The sequence below is a fragment of the Megascapheus bottae genome, chromosome 29, assembly GCF_031878675.1.
Source record: "Megascapheus bottae isolate mThoBot1 chromosome 29, mThoBot2.hap1, whole genome shotgun sequence".
NCBI lineage: Eukaryota > Metazoa > Chordata > Mammalia > Rodentia > Geomyidae > Megascapheus > Megascapheus bottae.
The window spans coordinates 8,036,335-8,052,608 of record NC_143537.1 but is presented as its reverse complement, the minus strand read 5'-3'; the positions used below and the strand labels follow the sequence as shown (position 1 = coordinate 8,052,608).

The 16,274-nt window shown below is 51.8% G+C and overlaps 1 protein-coding gene and 6 non-coding genes across 8 annotated transcripts; 2 read left to right on the top strand and 5 right to left on the bottom strand.

Annotated features, from left to right (window-relative positions):
• Window positions 1-848: 848 nt before the first annotated feature.
• Window positions 849-921, bottom strand: Trnat-ugu (transfer RNA threonine (anticodon UGU)). The gene has a single exon. It is a non-coding gene; the product is annotated as a tRNA-Thr (tRNA).
• A 2,156-nt stretch (window positions 922-3,077) lies between these two features.
• On the bottom strand, window positions 3,078-8,591 carry Trim7 (tripartite motif containing 7). Of its 2 annotated transcripts, none has more exons than XM_090320758.1 (7): window positions 7,993-8,591; window positions 7,035-7,130; window positions 6,105-6,386; window positions 5,396-5,418; window positions 4,880-4,995; window positions 4,581-4,616; window positions 3,078-3,613 (listed from the first exon to the last, which is right to left on the bottom strand). In XM_090320758.1, exons 1-7 carry the CDS (start codon window positions 8,518-8,520, stop codon window positions 3,102-3,104), a joined length of 1,593 nt encoding a protein of 530 aa, XP_090176884.1. In that variant the 5' UTR covers window positions 8,521-8,591; the 3' UTR covers window positions 3,078-3,101. The 2 variants fall into 2 exon arrangements, with proteins under 2 accessions (XP_090176884.1, XP_090176885.1); XM_090320759.1 differs by having other exon boundaries at window positions 6,105-6,335.
• Window positions 8,592-11,795: 3,204 nt separating this feature from the next.
• Trnaa-ugc (transfer RNA alanine (anticodon UGC)) lies at window positions 11,796-11,867 on the top strand. Its single transcript has one exon. It is a non-coding gene; the product is annotated as a tRNA-Ala (tRNA).
• Window positions 11,868-12,105: 238 nt separating this feature from the next.
• Trnak-cuu (transfer RNA lysine (anticodon CUU)) lies at window positions 12,106-12,178 on the top strand. Its single transcript has one exon. It is a non-coding gene; the product is annotated as a tRNA-Lys (tRNA).
• Window positions 12,179-13,331: 1,153 nt separating this feature from the next.
• Window positions 13,332-13,404, bottom strand: Trnav-aac (transfer RNA valine (anticodon AAC)). Its single transcript has one exon. It is a non-coding gene; the product is annotated as a tRNA-Val (tRNA).
• A 2,391-nt stretch (window positions 13,405-15,795) lies between these two features.
• Window positions 15,796-15,868, bottom strand: Trnak-cuu (transfer RNA lysine (anticodon CUU)). Its single transcript has one exon. It is a non-coding gene; the product is annotated as a tRNA-Lys (tRNA).
• A 290-nt stretch (window positions 15,869-16,158) lies between these two features.
• Trnav-cac (transfer RNA valine (anticodon CAC)) lies at window positions 16,159-16,231 on the bottom strand. The gene has a single exon. It is a non-coding gene; the product is annotated as a tRNA-Val (tRNA).
• Window positions 16,232-16,274: the final 43 nt, after the last annotated feature.

The following is a 16,274-nucleotide window of genomic DNA, read 5'->3' as shown; positions in this document are numbered from 1 at the left end:
CCAGGACTCAGGACTCCAGGACCCCAAAGACCCCAGGACTCCAGGACCCCAGGACCCCAAAGGCCCCAGGACCCCGGGACCCCAAAGACCCCAGGACCCCAAAGACCCCAGGACTCCAGGACCCCAGGACCCCAAAGACCCCAGGACCCCGGGACCCCAAAGACCCCAGGACTCCAGGACCCCGGGACCCCAGGACCCCAGGACATAATGAATTATGCAGGACTTGGGCATTCACACACAGTGAGACCAAAGTGTGTGTGTTGGGGGGGGGGGGGGAACAAAGGCCAATGCCTCTGATGACATCAAATCATATTTGTCGACATGAACTCCAGAAAAGGGAAACGAGGGTGTGTGTTTCCTGTTTTTTTCCTTTGTTGCTGGGGTTTTGTTGTTGTTGTCTGTTTGTTTTCCTTTTGTTTTTGTAGCAGCAGCGTCCAGGGAGGGGACTACGAATCTTCCCTGAGGTGTTGTTTGTCTTTTCAATGTGTCATTGTTCTCATAAAGGTGATGGACAAGGGGTTACAATGACAAATCACCCCACCGTGCTCCCCAGACGCCCTCCCCACAGCTCTGCCCACAGCTCTCATCCTGCCAATGGCTGCGCTGCTTTCTGTTTTCTGCCAGACAGACAGACAGTCAGACAGACAGACAGGCAGGCAGGCAGGCAGGCACTATTCATTCTGTGACTTCTCTCGTTTAAAATTTCTTGGCACTCCCTGCAGAGAGTATTGAAGGACGCAGGAGGAGGAAGCGCGCGCGAGAGACCCTCAAAGGCTTGATAACTCTTTAATGGGCATCAAGAATAAAAATCTATAAAACGAAAAACAAAAAAACAAAATGAGTAGGCTAGGCCCCAGCGAGATTTGAACTCGCGACCCCTGGTTTACAAGACCAGTGCTCTAACCCCTGAGCTATGGAGCCAACCGCAAGCCAGGCCCTTGCGCACGAGCCCTTGACTGCGCCAGCCTCGCCGTGCCGCCGCGCGCCGCCTCCTCCGGGAATTGGGTCTTTCGGGGATCAAATCCAGAACATGGGATCGGGTAGAGGCCCCCCGGACGCCCGGCAGCGTCCTCAAACACCGGGGACCTGGACGCAGGTCCTGAGACCCAGGCCTGGAGCACAGGGGCCCGCGCACCGCGCCTGGGCCGGGAACCCCAAAGACCGGGCGGGGCGGAGCCCGAGGGGGAGGGGCCCAGGGCCACCCGGGGCTCTTGGGGTACGCCCTGAGCTCGTGGGGTACGCCCTGGACTTTGCAGGGACCCCTCTGCCGGTGTGGATGGGAATGGAGAGGTGGGGAGGGCGGTGTGAGGACTGAACCCTGGACAGAACCAAAGCCTGTAGCTCCCTCGCCTCAGAGGGACACTCTTCAGGACGCAGCTTGACTCTAGGGACACTGGTCTGTCCATGGCCCCTAAAGGGACGGCCACAGCATAGCATGTAGAGGCCACAGGTCACAGACTGACTTGATGATCCAGTCTGCCCTGTGGTTCTTTGGAGGCCAGGTGAATGGGGTCACTGGTAGGCCACACCCGAGGCGGGTCCCTGGATGCGCTTCAGTCTGAATGTCTCGTGAGAATCTGCTCTCAGAACCTTAGGTTTCTCCTGGAGTTTGGGTGTGGTGAGCCAGACCGGTTAAACGGGACCCATGAGTCTCAGAGATCTTCAGATGCCCAAAGACTAGAAGATAGGAAAGCAGCCAGGGACACACACACACACACACACACACACACACACACACACACACACACACACAGTGTCCAAGAAATAATACGCCTCCATCTTCTTGTCACTGTTACAGTAATTGCAATTGTTGCAGTAACCGCTATTTTATTTCTCCCATGAACTAAACATGTGTGGCTACTCCACAAGCACACGTGGCCACAGACACACAATCACACGTGCAAACGAGGGAAACATGCAGACATGGTGTCCCCAGCCCTGTGCTTCCTGGATGCATGACATCACTGAAGGTCTCACTCCTGTGACCCACACTGTGTTGTGATATTGGATAAGAATTATCAAATAGTACAAAGGGAATTGTGCTCACCAGAAAGCTAGACCAGCCCAGATGGCATTCAGGGTGATTTTTGTTAGCAACTGAACACTAAAAGTAGGTTTTGTGTGTGGAAATCAGTGATGTTCAAATACCTGGCTTGGCTACAGTGTTCTAGATGATTCTCGCCACGCGTGAACAGGACTCAGGATTCACCCTGCAGGCTGAAGTTTTTCCCTTTGATCCTAGGCTCTCTCTCTCATCAACTTTAGCAGTTCAGAATCCCAGAACTTTTGAATTCCTCTACCCAAGAGACATTGAGCTGTTTGGAAAATGGGAGGTGTAGAAATGGGGGAGAACACATTGGGTCGTAGTAGCTGAGCGGCTCCATGAGTAGAAGACTGACACAGACCAGCTGGGTCCAGACGGCTTTCATCTTGTCCAAGTGCAGCTGGCAGCTGCCAAGGAGGCAATATAACAGGGAAGCTAGACCTGACCATTTGTGACAGGTCCCCTGGAACCAGTGGCCTTTGCAAATCAGGGCAATGAGCTGGCTGGATGGCAAGCAGACCTATTAGCAGTGGGCCTTTGTCCTCAGCCACCGTCCTCAGGCCCAAGTCAGGCCTTGCCCATGAGGGCACCGACAACATCAAACCCATAGCAAGGGTCCCCTGTTTGATTGACTACAGAGTCCTATTCCTCACTGGCTTTTTTCCCTCTCTCTGTTTTATTCTGGTACCAGAGTTTGAACTCAGAGCCTGGGCACAGCTTTTTCCCTCAAGGCTGGTGTTCTACCCTTTGGGATACAGCTCCATTTTTGGTGCCTTTTTTTTTTTTCCTTTTTATTTCTGATATGGATCCGAACATGATCAAGAGAAGAGAAAAGAGTCTCCGGGACTTTCCTGCTGTCGCTGGCTCCCGAGTAGCTCGAGTGACAGGTGTGAGCCACTGTGCCAGGCTCAACTGTTTTGCACGCTTCTGACGTCTGTGCCTTGGCACAGGCCTGGTTGGGCATCCTGGGGCAGGAATGCAGAGGGCAGATCGTCAAGACGGAGGAAAGGGGACAGGAAGGCCTCCCCCACCCCTGTCCTGGGTCAAGCAAGGCCCCTCAGGGCCAGATGCGCAGGTAGGTGCCAGAGGAACAGACAGAGAAAAGGGGGAAGATGCGCTCCTGGAAGTTGACGCGGAAGGTGTAGAGGTGTCGCATGTCCTCGACCGCATAGAAGGACACAGCGCCCACCTCCAGGTCCAGGGCCACCCTCACGCGAGCCAGATGCCCGCAGCGCAGGGGAGTCCTCTCGGGACTGGTCACAGCCCAGTACTGCCCGCCGTTGAGCTGCAGCGCCCAGACGCCCTCCTCGGGGGTGAAGGGCGTGAGGCCCTTGCGACGCACGCTCTCGCGGGCCACCCCGAAGGCCCAGCCGTCCTTGGAGCCCACTTCCACCTCCCAGTGGTGTCGCCCCGAGGAGAATCCGCACGAGGCCAGCACGCGGGTGTTGGTGTCGAAGCGCCGTGGGTGGCTGGGCAGCTCCTGTGCCCGCTGTCCGAGGCGCACGCTCTTCAGATCCAGGGAGAGGACCAGGCGCGGGTTCGCCGTGTCCGGGTCCAGGGTGAGCTCCACTGAGGGGCCAGAAGGAAGATGGCCTCACACAGGGCTCTCCAACCCCTCAACCCTCCCTTCCGAGGAACCCGGGCCCCGGCACAGGCCAGTACCCAACAACCACCCACCCTCTGCCTCCTAGATTCCTTCCTTCTTTCCCCACCCTTCCTTCCTTCCTTCCTTCCTTCCTTCCTTCCTTCCTTCCTTCCTTCCTTCCTTCCTTCCTTCCTTCCTTCCTTCCTTCCTTCCTTCCTCTGTTTCAGCAAGCACTGTACTGAAACCATACAAATGCAATTTATGGAAATCACACAAATACAATTGGTTTTTTTGGATGCCAGTTCAAGCCAATCAGCAAATCTGACTTCAACCTGAGGAAATCAGAATACCAGACCTGGGAAAGAATCATCCTCCATTTTTCTGGGAATGATGGTAGTTTTGTGGCTGTGCTTTCTTCAAGTCGTTCTCTTTAGCAGAGAACGCACTTGTGATTTGCTTCAGATGAATCCACTCGAGTGCTAAGCTACTCGGGAAGGCTGAGATTTGAGGCTTGTGGTTGAAAGTCACCCAAGGCAGGAAAGTCGATGGAACCTTTCTATCTCCAATCACACACACACACACACACACACACACACACACACACACACACACACCCTCTGTGTTGGGTTGTATCCACTTAGCAATACCCCCTCCCTTCTGGTCTGCAATCTCCTTCTGCTTCCTCTACCCCCACATTCACCCTACCACTCCCCCCCTCTCCTCTGGAGAGGATTCCATCAGTCTTGAAGAGAGAACAGGAGGCATAGTCTCATCCAAAGGCTCCATAAACCTCCCCCCAATTTCAGTGTCCTGAGACCAGGCACTACTGCTCCAGACCTCCCACAGGCTGGAGGGCAGAAGAAACCAACCACACACAGGGCCCAGAGACACAGCCACTGGCAGCCAGTCAGTTCTCTGCCCCAGGGCTCACACGCACAACCACAGCTATACCTTTCTCCTCCTTCTCCAGCTCTCCCCGAAGATCCTCTGAGGAGACAAACAGAGTGTGAATGAATGATGTTCTTCTCCCAACATTTACGCATGATCAGACTCATTCAGCCCCAGAAACTCCAGAGGCCAAGAGTTGCTGTGCAAGCACTGGGCCAGGCAGGGGAGACAGGGGTGTTTGCAAGAGGGACGTGTATCAGATTTCTAATTATTCCAGCTTCATCTCCTCCCCTGTGACCAGAGCTGGGCTGAACTGAGCTCTCCAGCCTCAGATCCTCCCATTAACCATCCTCAGGTCTTACCTTTGAACTTCTTCAGCAGCCCTTTTAAGACAAAGGTCTTGAGAGAAACATTCCAGACTTTATTCTTCATCTCAGAGGAGACTGTGGTTGGTTTGGGACCAGGTACACTGCCACACCTGCAGAATAGGGATTTTAAAGAAAGCCCATGGACCCAAATCCCACTATCATTCGATTGGATGCCTTTCTCCCAAAGACTCATGCATGAAGAGTCACCAGCCTAGCCACCAGTGGGTGGAGAAGCCTTAGGAGGAGGGGCTTTGAAGAAGGAAGTGTGTCTTTGAAAGGGATATGGGGGGACCTTGAACTCTATCTTTTTCTTCCAATTCACCTTCCAGCTTCTCCCAGAAAGAGATGGAAAAGAGGGAGAGGGGCCAGACAGATAAGCATTTGCCTCAGAAAGTACCCAGGTGAAGAAGTAATGATGGGATCAGGAGGCGAGAGATGGGTATTGGGATAAAGAGCGAGAAGGGAAGGAGCCAAGCTAAAAGGATCCAAAGAACTATTAAGTTTACTCACTTGCTTAATGTGCTTTTGAATTCCTAGAAGGAACAATGGAAGAAAGCCAGGTCAGAGAGCAGAGAGCATCAGATAATCTCTATTCACTTTTCTCTCTTCTTTTTTTCCCTCCCTCCCTCCCTCCTTCCCTCCCTCCATTCCCTCCTTGGTTTTTGTGCCAATTCTGGGAATTGAGCTCAAAGCCTGTGTGTTAGCCCTGAGCTTTTTTTTTTTGCTCACGATTAGTGCTCTACCATTTGAGCTGCAGCGCTACATCTGGCTTTTTTTCCTGTGGTTAATGGGAAATAAGAGAGTCTCATCAACTTTCCTGCTGGGGCTGGCTCTGAACTGTGATCCTCAGATCTCAGGTTCCTGAGTAGCTAGGGTTACAGGTGTGAACTACTGATGCCTAGCTTCCAGTTACTAAGAAAGCAAAACTCCCCCCTTACCTAACCTTCAGTGCATCATGCCACTCTACTATAATGTACCATGCCAGTCTGTCTGCATAAATACCAGCAGCAACTCAGCACCCCTGATTTCTTTCTTTTTCTTTTGTGCCTGTCTGAGTGCTTGAACTCAAGGCCTGGGCACTGTCCCTGACCTTTTTTCTCAAGGTTAGTGCTCTACCACTTGAGTCTTACTAATGGCTTTTTGGAAGCTTACTGAAGACAAAAGTCTCCTGGACTTTCCTGTCCTTAGTTGGCTTCGAACCATGACCCCCAGATCTCACCTGGAGGAAGTCGAGGTCAGGCTTCTGAGCTGTCTCCTGGATCTGGCTACTGAGCTTGGAGAGCTGAGTGATCTCAGTCCCAAGCTGGGCCAGGTTCTCATTCTGCTTCTGTGTCACTTCCCGGGACAGCTCTTCCAGACGACCCAGGAGGCGGCCCTCCTGTTCCACCAGGAAAGCTCTCAGTGCCTGGAACTCAGCTCCCACTTTCTCTTTCTCCGCTGCCATCTGCATCTGTCCCAGGAGAAGTGGGGTGCGTTTGGATGGGAGCTGCTGAGGTAGAGGCTCATCCTTCTCACAGTTTTGGGGATCAGGGATGCAGGCATATACGCAAACTTAGGCCCACACCCCTTCCTTTTAAACATCCTAACTCAGTGCACGACATGGTCCCACAGCTTTGTGCTTCCCCTGACCATATGGGTGGGGTACTTCCTTAGAGCTGGGCTCTGCTACCTAAACCAGCTAGTTTGGGTAGGGAAACTTCAAAATCCCCCAAGAAAGATGTCAAGCTGCTTTTCAGTTATTTGAGAAAGGAGAGGGATTAAGTCAGAATCTCCTAGGGCCACCAGGAGAGTTAGAGCAACGTTGTTTGTTTTTTGTTTTGTTTTTTTTTCTTCCCTTAAGCGTTGAACTTTCCCCTTCCCACTATCGTGTGTGTGTGTGTGTGTGTGTGTGTGTGTGTGTGTGTGTGTGTGTGTGTGTGTGGTTAATTGGAGATGAAAGTCTCATGGACTTTCTTGCCTGGACTGGTTTTGAACCTTGATCCTCAGATCTCAGCTCCAGAGTAGATAAGACTAGTGCAAGTTGCCTGTGAAGGACTTCCTGTTATCTTTCTGAAATACACCACACTGTTCCACGGCCTACAGTCCATTAGCACCTGCCACAGAGCCCGGTGGAAGGCAGCCCTCCCTATCTGTCCACTCCCCCACTCACCAAGAGCTCCTTGCCTTCCTTCTCTTCTGTAGACCTGAACGCTGCACAGTCTTCCAGCTCCTTCTTCAGGACCTTCAGCCTGGAATCCAAGAGCTCCTGCAGATGCAAAAGGAGACCTTCAGCCAGGTGCCAGTGGCTCAGGCCTGTTATCTTTGCCAGTCCTTGAGGCTTGAGCTCAGTGCCTGGGGCACTGTCACTGAGCTTGTTTTGCTCAAGGCTGGCACCATTTGAGCCACAGTGCCACTTCCACCCTTTCCTATTTCTATAATTCTGAGGAATTGAACCCAGGGCTTCATACGTGCTAGGCAAACACTCCAATACTAGTAAGTCACATTCTTGGCCCCTCCACACTAAACTATTAAAAATTAATTAATTAATCAAAAGCCAGAAGTGGAGCTGTGGCTCAAAGGGTAGAGTCCTAGTCTTGAGGGAGAAAAAAAAAATCTCAGGGACAGAGTCCTTGAGTCTGAGTCTCCCAGGACAAGCACGCACAAGCACACGCATGTGTACACACACACACACACCCCAGGTGCCAGGGCGAGAGACCAAGAGGAAAGTGAAGAGAGACAGGGGAGGAGCCAGATGACACAAGTCTCCGCACAGAGCCGACGACAGGGCCCCAGGAGGGAATCAGAAGCCACCGACTTGGCACACACAGACTTCATGGCACTCCCTTGAATCCAGGAACCCACAGCCCCTCCCCGATCTCCCAGGGAAGGGTGGCTACACGGAGGAACAGACTTTTTGAGTAGAGCCACACCCCGGGGGAAGTGGGGTGGGGAATCGGCATGGAGGGGTGAGGTGGGGGCGGGGAGCTGAAACTTTCTTAGCTGCAGGACTTGGGGTGGGGGGTGTGGCTCAGTGCTAGGCCGGGAATCCCCGGGGCGGGGAGGGGGGGGCCTCTCCTTCTCCTTCCCTCCCTCCTGCGGGCTGCATCCGGGCCCCGGCAGCCTCCCACCTTGGCGTCCTGCACCGCCTCGTCCAGGGGCAGCACGGCGTGCGCGCGGTGCTCGCGGGCGCGGTCGCACACCACGCAGATGGCGCGCCCGTCGTCCTGGCAGTAGAGCTTCAGCTGCTCCCCGTGGAGGGCGCACCGCGCGGGGACGGCCGCCGTGGCCGGGGAGGAGGGCGCGCTCTCCGGAGCCCCCCGCTTCCCGGTGGGGAGTGGGGCCGGCCCGAAGCGCCGGAGCAGCGTGGCCATCGCGGCCAGCGGCCGGTTGGGTCGCAGCTGGCCCGGGCGCGCGGGTTCGCGGCACTGCGGGCAGGGCAGGGGCCCCGGCGGGAGCCCGGACGGCGCGCGGGCGCCCGTGCGCTCCCAACAGCGCGCGATGCAGGCGCGGCAGAAACTGTGGCCGCACTCGACCGACACCGGCTCCCGGAACAGCTCCAGGCAGATGGAGCAGGTCGCCTCGCCCTGCAGCTCCGCCGTCAGGGCCAGAGCCTCCGACCCGGCGCCCGGGCTGTTCCAGGGTCCTATGGCCGCCATGGGCGCATCCAGAGGCCTCGGGGACCCTGCTCTCTCCCGGCCGATCGGTGGATGGATCGGAGCTGGGTGGCCCCGGCTGGCCTCTTGGGGACCCACGGGGAGGGACGGGGCGGGGTTGGCACACGCCCTGCAGGGAGAAGCCGAGCGGGCCCGGTGCCCGTGGGCAGGCTGGCACGGAGGCCGCCCCGCGCCTCGGCTCTGCGCTCCCGCGGCCCCCCAGCTGCTCCGGCGCCCCCGGGGGATCTGCCCTCCGTCGCCCCCTGCCTCCGGGTCTCTAGGCTGCGCCCCCACCCCACCCCCAGCCCGCGGTGGGAAACGGGCGGCGACAGGTGGGCGCAGGAGCGCGGCGGGGTCGGTGGAGGGGTCGGGGACCGCGCACGGTCCCCCAGGCCCAGGCCTGGCGCCCGGGGCCATGGTGTCAGGTTCTCCCAGCACTGGTTCATCCTGGCACCGGGCTTTGAGCTAAACTTAGCGTCTGGAATGGGGCCCTGTCCTGTCACCTCCACCTCCAGCCCAAGGGTGGCCTCGGGTCCACTTCTGTGAGAGCCCCTGTAAATGGCACCTCCTTTAGTTAGTTTTATTTTTTTAAATTTGAACAAGGAACACATCTAGTTTTCTTCCCTCCTCCAGTCCCAACATGTGCGTCTCTTGCTTCTCCTGCTGGTATCCCTGGATTTTCTCTCCACGTCCTCTTGTCCAGGTCCCCTCTGGAGGTCACTCAGATTTCAGCCCTTACGGTTCCCAGAGACTTGTCTACATCACCAACCACCAATGTGATAGTCGCTTAAGAGTCCCTGCCCTTCTCTCAGCTCCTTCTAGGTGCTAAGTCCCCAGGCAGGGTCCCCACATCTGTGCCTTCCGACTTCCCCCGTCTCCCCTCCCCTGACTCGGTCTACATTTGTTACCTTGTGGTCTCTTCCATTTTCTGGGCTCCAACAATCCCGGTGCCCGCTGGTGTCTCACGCCTGTCATCCTAGCTTCTCAGGAGGCTGAGATCTGAAGGTAGTCGTTCCAACTCAGCTTCGAGTGGACCAGAAAGTCGGCGGCACTCTTACCTTCCATGAGCCACCAGAAAACTGGAAGTGGCTCTGCGGTTCAAAGTGGGAGTGAGAGAGCCTTGAGTGAAAAACCTCTCAGGGCCACAACGCCCAGGCCCTGAGTTCAAATTCTGACAGAAGAAATAGAAAAATATGGATTCAGGTCATTTGCAGAAAAATGGATAGAATTAAAGGCTCCTCATATTGAGGCAGGCAAATTAAGCTCAACCATTGGCCAGCCAGGTGCCCAGAGTTGAGGATCTGAATTTAAAGCCTGCCCAGGCAGGAAAGTCCATGAGACACTAAGATCACCAAAAAGCATAACACAAATACCCCAAAACAAAACCATGAAAACCCCTAAAGCTGCGGCTATCAGTGGTAGAGTGTTAGCCCTGAACTGAAAAAGCTCAGGGATGGCACCAAGGGGTAAAACAAAACGGATGCATGTTTTCAATCATGGATGCAAGTTAAATACAAAAGATGGACATACTTATATGGACACAGACGTGGATATTCTGGCAGACCATGAGTCTAATGAAGGAACCCTTTAGGAAGAGAAGAAGGAAAGGGAATGGGAAAAATAGAAGGTGAATAATTTGGAAATACATTGCAGGCACACACACAAAAGGAAAACCGCCAGGAAAGTGTTGATCCCAAGGGGTTGGGGGGGTGGTGGTGGTAGAGAATGAATATGGTAAAAATAGATTGTTTGCACTCATGAAAATAGAACCATGGGAAGAAATGATTTAGGAAAATGAGGGAAGGCAGTTGGGGGAGAGTGACAGCAAGAAGGATTGTCTAGGATATGCTGAAAACATATATTAAAATGTAACAACAAAAGCTTCTCCCCATCACTAATTATTTTATTTTATTTTACTTACTTTGGAAAAAGCTGATGTCCTTTTCCTTTGTGTTAACCTCATTCCAGCCCGTGTGGGCCTCCCTGATAGAGTTACAGGTGAGAAAGCCTCTTACCTTGCTTCGTGTGCTTGATCTGGATTCCTTGCTACCCACACCTGCCTGATTTCCCACACTTTTCTGGACATTTAAAATACTGTTGATTGAAACAAATTCCAGGAAATTGAAACATGATTTGTTGTTGTTATTGTTGTTTGTGGTAGTGATGTTTATTTTTTACATTATTATTATTATTGTTATTATTATTTTGGTTCTTGTAAGGGCAGTACAGTGGGGGACACAGAAAGAGAGGGAGGAAGGCACTGTGTAGAAAATGACTGATGTAATTTGTGGCCAGGAATGGGAGGAGGAAGCTGGGGAAAAACAAAGAAAGGGGTGATGGTGTTGTTGTCCAAAAAAGAAATGTACTCATTACCTGACTTTACAAAATGGTAGCCCCTCTGTACAACACTTTAATGCTAACAATAACATTACATAAATAATTTTAAAAAAAACCTCCTCTGTTCTATTTGTTCAGGGCCAAAGTGTCAGTTTTTATTTTTCAGAGCACATTAAGTAAACCTTGTCATTTTTTTGTTATGGCTTTAAACCGATTTAAACATGATTCAAAATTCAGAAAGCATAGATCTGGGTCAATCCGAATACACCTACAATCCAAGTTGTTTCCCCAGCCGGGGTCAACAATTAATTTTTACAATTCCAGATGGTCATCTTCAAGCATTCTGTATTTTACTACCTTCTCTGTCCCCCTTTCAATAGCACAGCATCTTTTCTCACAATGTGGACTTCCAGGGGTGGGAAAACTTACTTTTATTTTATATTTTATCTATCTGTCTGTCTGTGTATCTATCTTAAATATCTATCTTATCTCTGTCTGTCTGTCTATCTATCTACCTACCTACCTACCTACCCATCCATCCATCCATCCATCCATCCATCCATCCATCCATCCATCCATCCATCCATCCATCCATCCATCCATCCATCCATCCATCTATCTATCTATCTATCTATCTATCTATCTATCTATCTATCTATCTATCTATCTATCTATCTATCTATCTATCTATCTATCTATCTATCTATCTATCATCTATCTAGGATAGGTATAACACCGTTGCAGGCCGCGCCAGGCTCTGGTCCGGGCCGGAGTTGGCTCGGGCTTTCCTATCGCCTTGCCCAGGGTCTTGCGCATGCGTCCGAGCCACCCGGAAGGTTTCCTCTCTCTACGATTCACCAATCCAGCAGCCTTGCGTCAGCGCAGCCCTGCGCGCAGCGACGACCACGTAGGGAACTTTGAGAGAGGGGATCAGGGCGAGCGGGGATGTAGCTCAGTGGTAGAGCGCATGCTTTGCATGTATGAGGCCCCGGGTTCGATCCCCGGCATCTCCACTTCCGTTTTCCTGCCCTCGCGCTCACTATTTTTCCCTCACCTCCCCGCCATCTCTCCTTCCAAGATTATTTTTTTTTTAAAAAGCAGTGTGGAAAATTCCAGAGTGTGAGTTCCCCGGGATATCCAGGTCCTTGAACAGTTCTGCGACACCCCTACCCGCGTTCCCTCCACCTGGGCAGCCGCACGCCGGCGCTGCGTCACGTTGAAGAGGTCATCTCCGCACGTTGGCACGCAGGCGCCCGGCTAGCTCAGTCGGTAGAGCATGAGACTCTTAATCTCAGGGTCGTGGGTTCGAGCCCCACGTTGGGCGCATCGCGTTGCCTTTTAACCCCGAGGGATGGATCGGCCCAGCTCCTATGGATACCAAATGGAAGAAATGCAAAGTGCAGGGATCAGTGGAAGAAAAAGTAAAAAGCCAAAGGAGTTGAATTTGTGTGAAACTCAATCCTGAGGGTGATTTGCTGCACTGAAACACACCGAGGTTTTTTATTTTTATTAAAGAATTTATTTTTACATCATATTTTAAACGACAAGTTTAACAAGTGTTCAAGGAGTGAATCTATTTACAATCACTGGGACTTAGTATTTAGAACTTAATCACACTTAGGCTAAGGGTTTGTATGTCACAGAAACATTAATTTATGAAATAAAACATATGTCTATACAGCCATAGGCTTTTATGTCTATATACTTATGTGTATATTTCCATTACCATGTCCGTAGCTTTGGGTATGCAGTTATTGAGTCCTCGCTCTTGTGCAAATTTATGTTTTATTAAAGAATTCATCAACACTGATTTTTTTTACATCGTATTTCAAAGGACGTGTTTAACAAGTATTCTAGAAGGGAATCTCCCTGTACAACCACTGGCACTGAGACTGTAGAACATCCTTAAAATCAGGCTGAGGGTTTGTATGTCATAGATATCTGTTATTTATTTTCTTTTGGAAACTGAGCCCACCCTCATTACTTGAAGCATCTGGAGCTACAGAAACCTGTGGAGTGGAGACATCCGCTCCGCTGTGCGTTCCGTTAGGGGGAAGGCAGAGGCCGATGCGCCACGCTGCAGAGCTCCTTCACCTCCCGGCCATGTAGTTCACAAGGCACGGCGGACCCTGCGGTCTCTGTGTTGTTTCTCTCCAGGCGTGTTCTGTGTTCCGGTGGAGGGGGTTACGTTTTTCTCCCCGGATTTAAAATACACACATAAAAAAATAGGAAGCCCCACGATGCATTCGTGAGGCTGGGAACTGACTGCCTTGGCGAGCAGGAATGTAAAAAGACAACTTCCTCGTGGCAGTGCGAGAAGGGGGAGAGCTCGCTTTCCCAGGGGAGGAGGGACGGGGACAGCGCTGAGCAGGGGGAGTTGGCCCATCACAGGTGGGTACAGACGCGGAATCCGCCCCCCTTGGAAATGCCTAGCTCCACGCTGCGGGGAAGGGCGCTGAGCAAAACAGACGCGTCCGTGTTTCCGCCCGGTTTCGAACCGGGGACCTTTCGCGTGTTAGGCGAACGTGATAACCACTACACTACGGAAACCGTTAGCCTGCGCGCTTACCAGGACCCCTTAAAAGATGGATGGACGCTGCCAAGGTCCGGAGAGCAGAAGTCTGGGTCCGCTCCCTTATCTTGCCCCAGCGTAGGTGGGAGGGGTGTTGGGGTGGGGGACGATATATTGTATTGTGTATATATAGTACTAATAAAATTAATATATTGTATAAATAGTGTATATATATTGTATGTACATTGTGTATATATTGTATTGATTCAATTAATATGTTGTATAGATTGTACATATATTGTACATATTGTATGTATATTGTATATATTGTATATATGTTGTATTGCATATATATTGTATTAATACAATTAATATATTGTATATATGTTGTATAGATTGTATATATAGTGTATGTGTAATTGTATTTACATTGTAATAATACAATTAATATATTGCGTGTATATTACATATTGTATGTGTATTGTATATATATTGTATTAATACAGTTAATATATTGTATATGTTGTATTAATACAGTTAATATATTCTGTATATTGTATATATATTGTATATATTGAATAGTCTATATTGTATATACATTGTATGTGTATTGTATATATATTGTATTAATACAATGAATATATTGTATATATTGTATATAGTGTATATAATGTATATTGTATATATGTTGTATGTGTATTGTATATACAATACAATTGCATTAATACAGTTAATATATTGTGTATATATATTATATATTGTATGTGTATTATATATATTGTATTAATACAATTAATATATTGTGTATATATATTGTATATAAATTGCATGTGCATTGTATATATATTGTATTAATACAGTTAATATATTGTATATATATTGTATGTGTATTGTATATATATTGTATTAATACAGTTAATACATTGTATATACTGCATGTCTATTGTATATAGTGTACATTGTATATATATTGTATGGGCGTTGTATATATATTGTATTAATACAGTTAATATATTATATATATTATAATTGTATATATATTGTATGTGCATTTTATATATATATATTGTATTAATACAGTTAACATATTGCATTACCGGGACGCAGTCCCCGCGTTTCCCCCGGGACAGGAGCACTGGAGCCGCAGCCCCTCTCCGCAGCTCCCGCCTCGGCCTCCGCCCCTGGGTCAGCAGCGGATCTTCCCGGCTGGTGGCCGCTGGCTTCTTCCGTGCAGGGATGTTGGTGGGTTTGATGTTTGCTGTCCTGGAGGATTTGGGGACAGGTGCGCTGAGAAAGGTCCCGAGTGGAGCGTTCCCTCGTGACGCTCCTTACAATAAAACCTTCCATGTGGGTACAGTGACGGGCGCAGGGGCCCAGGAGGGGCGCAGGGGGGGGGGTGCGCAGGGGCGCAGGAGGGGCGCAGGGGCCTAGGAGGGGCGCAGGGGGGGGGGTGCGCAGGGGCGCAGGAGGGGCGCAGGGGCCTAGGAGGGGCGCAGGGGGGGGGGGTGCGCAGGGGCGCAGGAGGGGCGCAGGGGCCCAGGAGGGGCGCAGGGGGGGGTGCGCAGGGGCGCAGGAGGGGCGCAGGGGCCTAGGAGGGGCGCAGGGGGGGCGTAGGGGCCTAGGAGGGGCACAGGCGCCTAGGAAGGGCGCAGTGGGGGCGCAGGGGCCCAGGAGGGGCCCAGGAGGGGCCCAGGAGGGGCCCAGGAGGGGCGCAGGAGGGGCGCAGGGGCCCAGGAGGTGCCCAGGAGGGGCGCAGGAGGGGCGCAGGGGCCCAGGAGGGGCGCAGGAGGGGCGCAGGACGGGCGCAGGGGCGCGGGAGGGCGTAGGGGCGCAGGAGGGCCTGCTCCTCCTCCAGTGCTCCTCCTCCACCCCGCAGATTCACCTACAGGCATAAACTGCACCTTCAGAGCCATCGCTCACGGAAGAGGCACGTGCTTCTTTTTATTTCTTCTTGACTGTTTTATTTTCCCCCAATAAAATGTATTCTGCACTTGGCATCCAATGGTGTCACTCCTGCAGAAGTAAGGAACATTCTAACCATTTAATCATTTTATTGAAAGGGGAACCTGGTCACCCCAGGGTAGGGGCTGGGTGGGGAAGACGGTGGAAGGAGTGACACTGAGTGACATAAACACGGATGTGACTGAAATCAAAACTACTGGAAGAAAAAGCAATGCAAGAACATTAAAATGTACCTAGGCCAACCGAATTTAAAAATGAAAAGGAATAAAAAAGAGACATTTCCAGCTGGAATCGTTAGGAAACAGAGGCAGCAAAGCCTTGAGGGGTGGGGGGGAAGGAGAACAGGCCTTCTGGAACTGCCCAGCCAGCGATCATTCATTCATTCATTCATTCATTCATTCATTCATTCCTGCATTCCGGGGCCACTCAGGGCCGTGGGACGTTTCCTTCTTTACAAAAGAAGAAACCGCCCAACGTGGGGCTCGAACCCACGACCCTGAGATTAAGAGTCTCATGCTCTACCGACTGAGCTAGCCGGGCGCTGCGCACGCCGATGCTCGGCGGCTCTCAAGGGAGCGCGGCCCGCGCCGGCGGGCGCTTTCCCGGCAGCCCTCGGGGCGGGACTCCGGCCCAGGTCCGCACCGCCCCGAGCGCGGCGGCTGCGGGGATTCTCAGAGGACGGCGAGGGAATGGGGAGGGGCGGGGGGGTCGTCCCGGGGTCCCGGCCCTGCCCCACCGCACACACCGGTCGGCGTCCGCCCGTCCTTCTCCTCCCCGGAAGTCAAGGACGAAGGAAGAAAAATAAAAAAAAAAAAAAAGCAAGGCAAAAGTGTTTCCGCCCGGTTTCGAACCGGGGACCTTTCGCGTGTGAGGCGAACGTGATAACCACTACACTACGGAAACCACCCCTGCGAACGCCCCTCTAAACTACCCATAAATACATGAG

What these genes read in the sequence shown, in the direction of transcription:
- Trim7 (XM_090320758.1), bottom strand. Translation starts at nt 8,520, where the DNA reads ATGGCGGCCATAGGACCCTGGAACAGCCCGGGCGCCGGGTCGGAGGCT. An exon ending in AGGAAGGCAAGGAGCTCTTG is followed by an intron (nt 6,387 to 7,034) that starts GTGAGTGGGGGA and finishes GAGAAGGATGAG; the next exon opens with CCTCTACCTCAGCAGCTCCC. An exon ending in CTGACCTCGACTTCCTCCAG is followed by an intron (nt 5,419 to 6,104) that starts GTGAGATCTGGG and finishes TGTTCCTTCTAG; the next exon opens with GAATTCAAAAGCACATTAAG.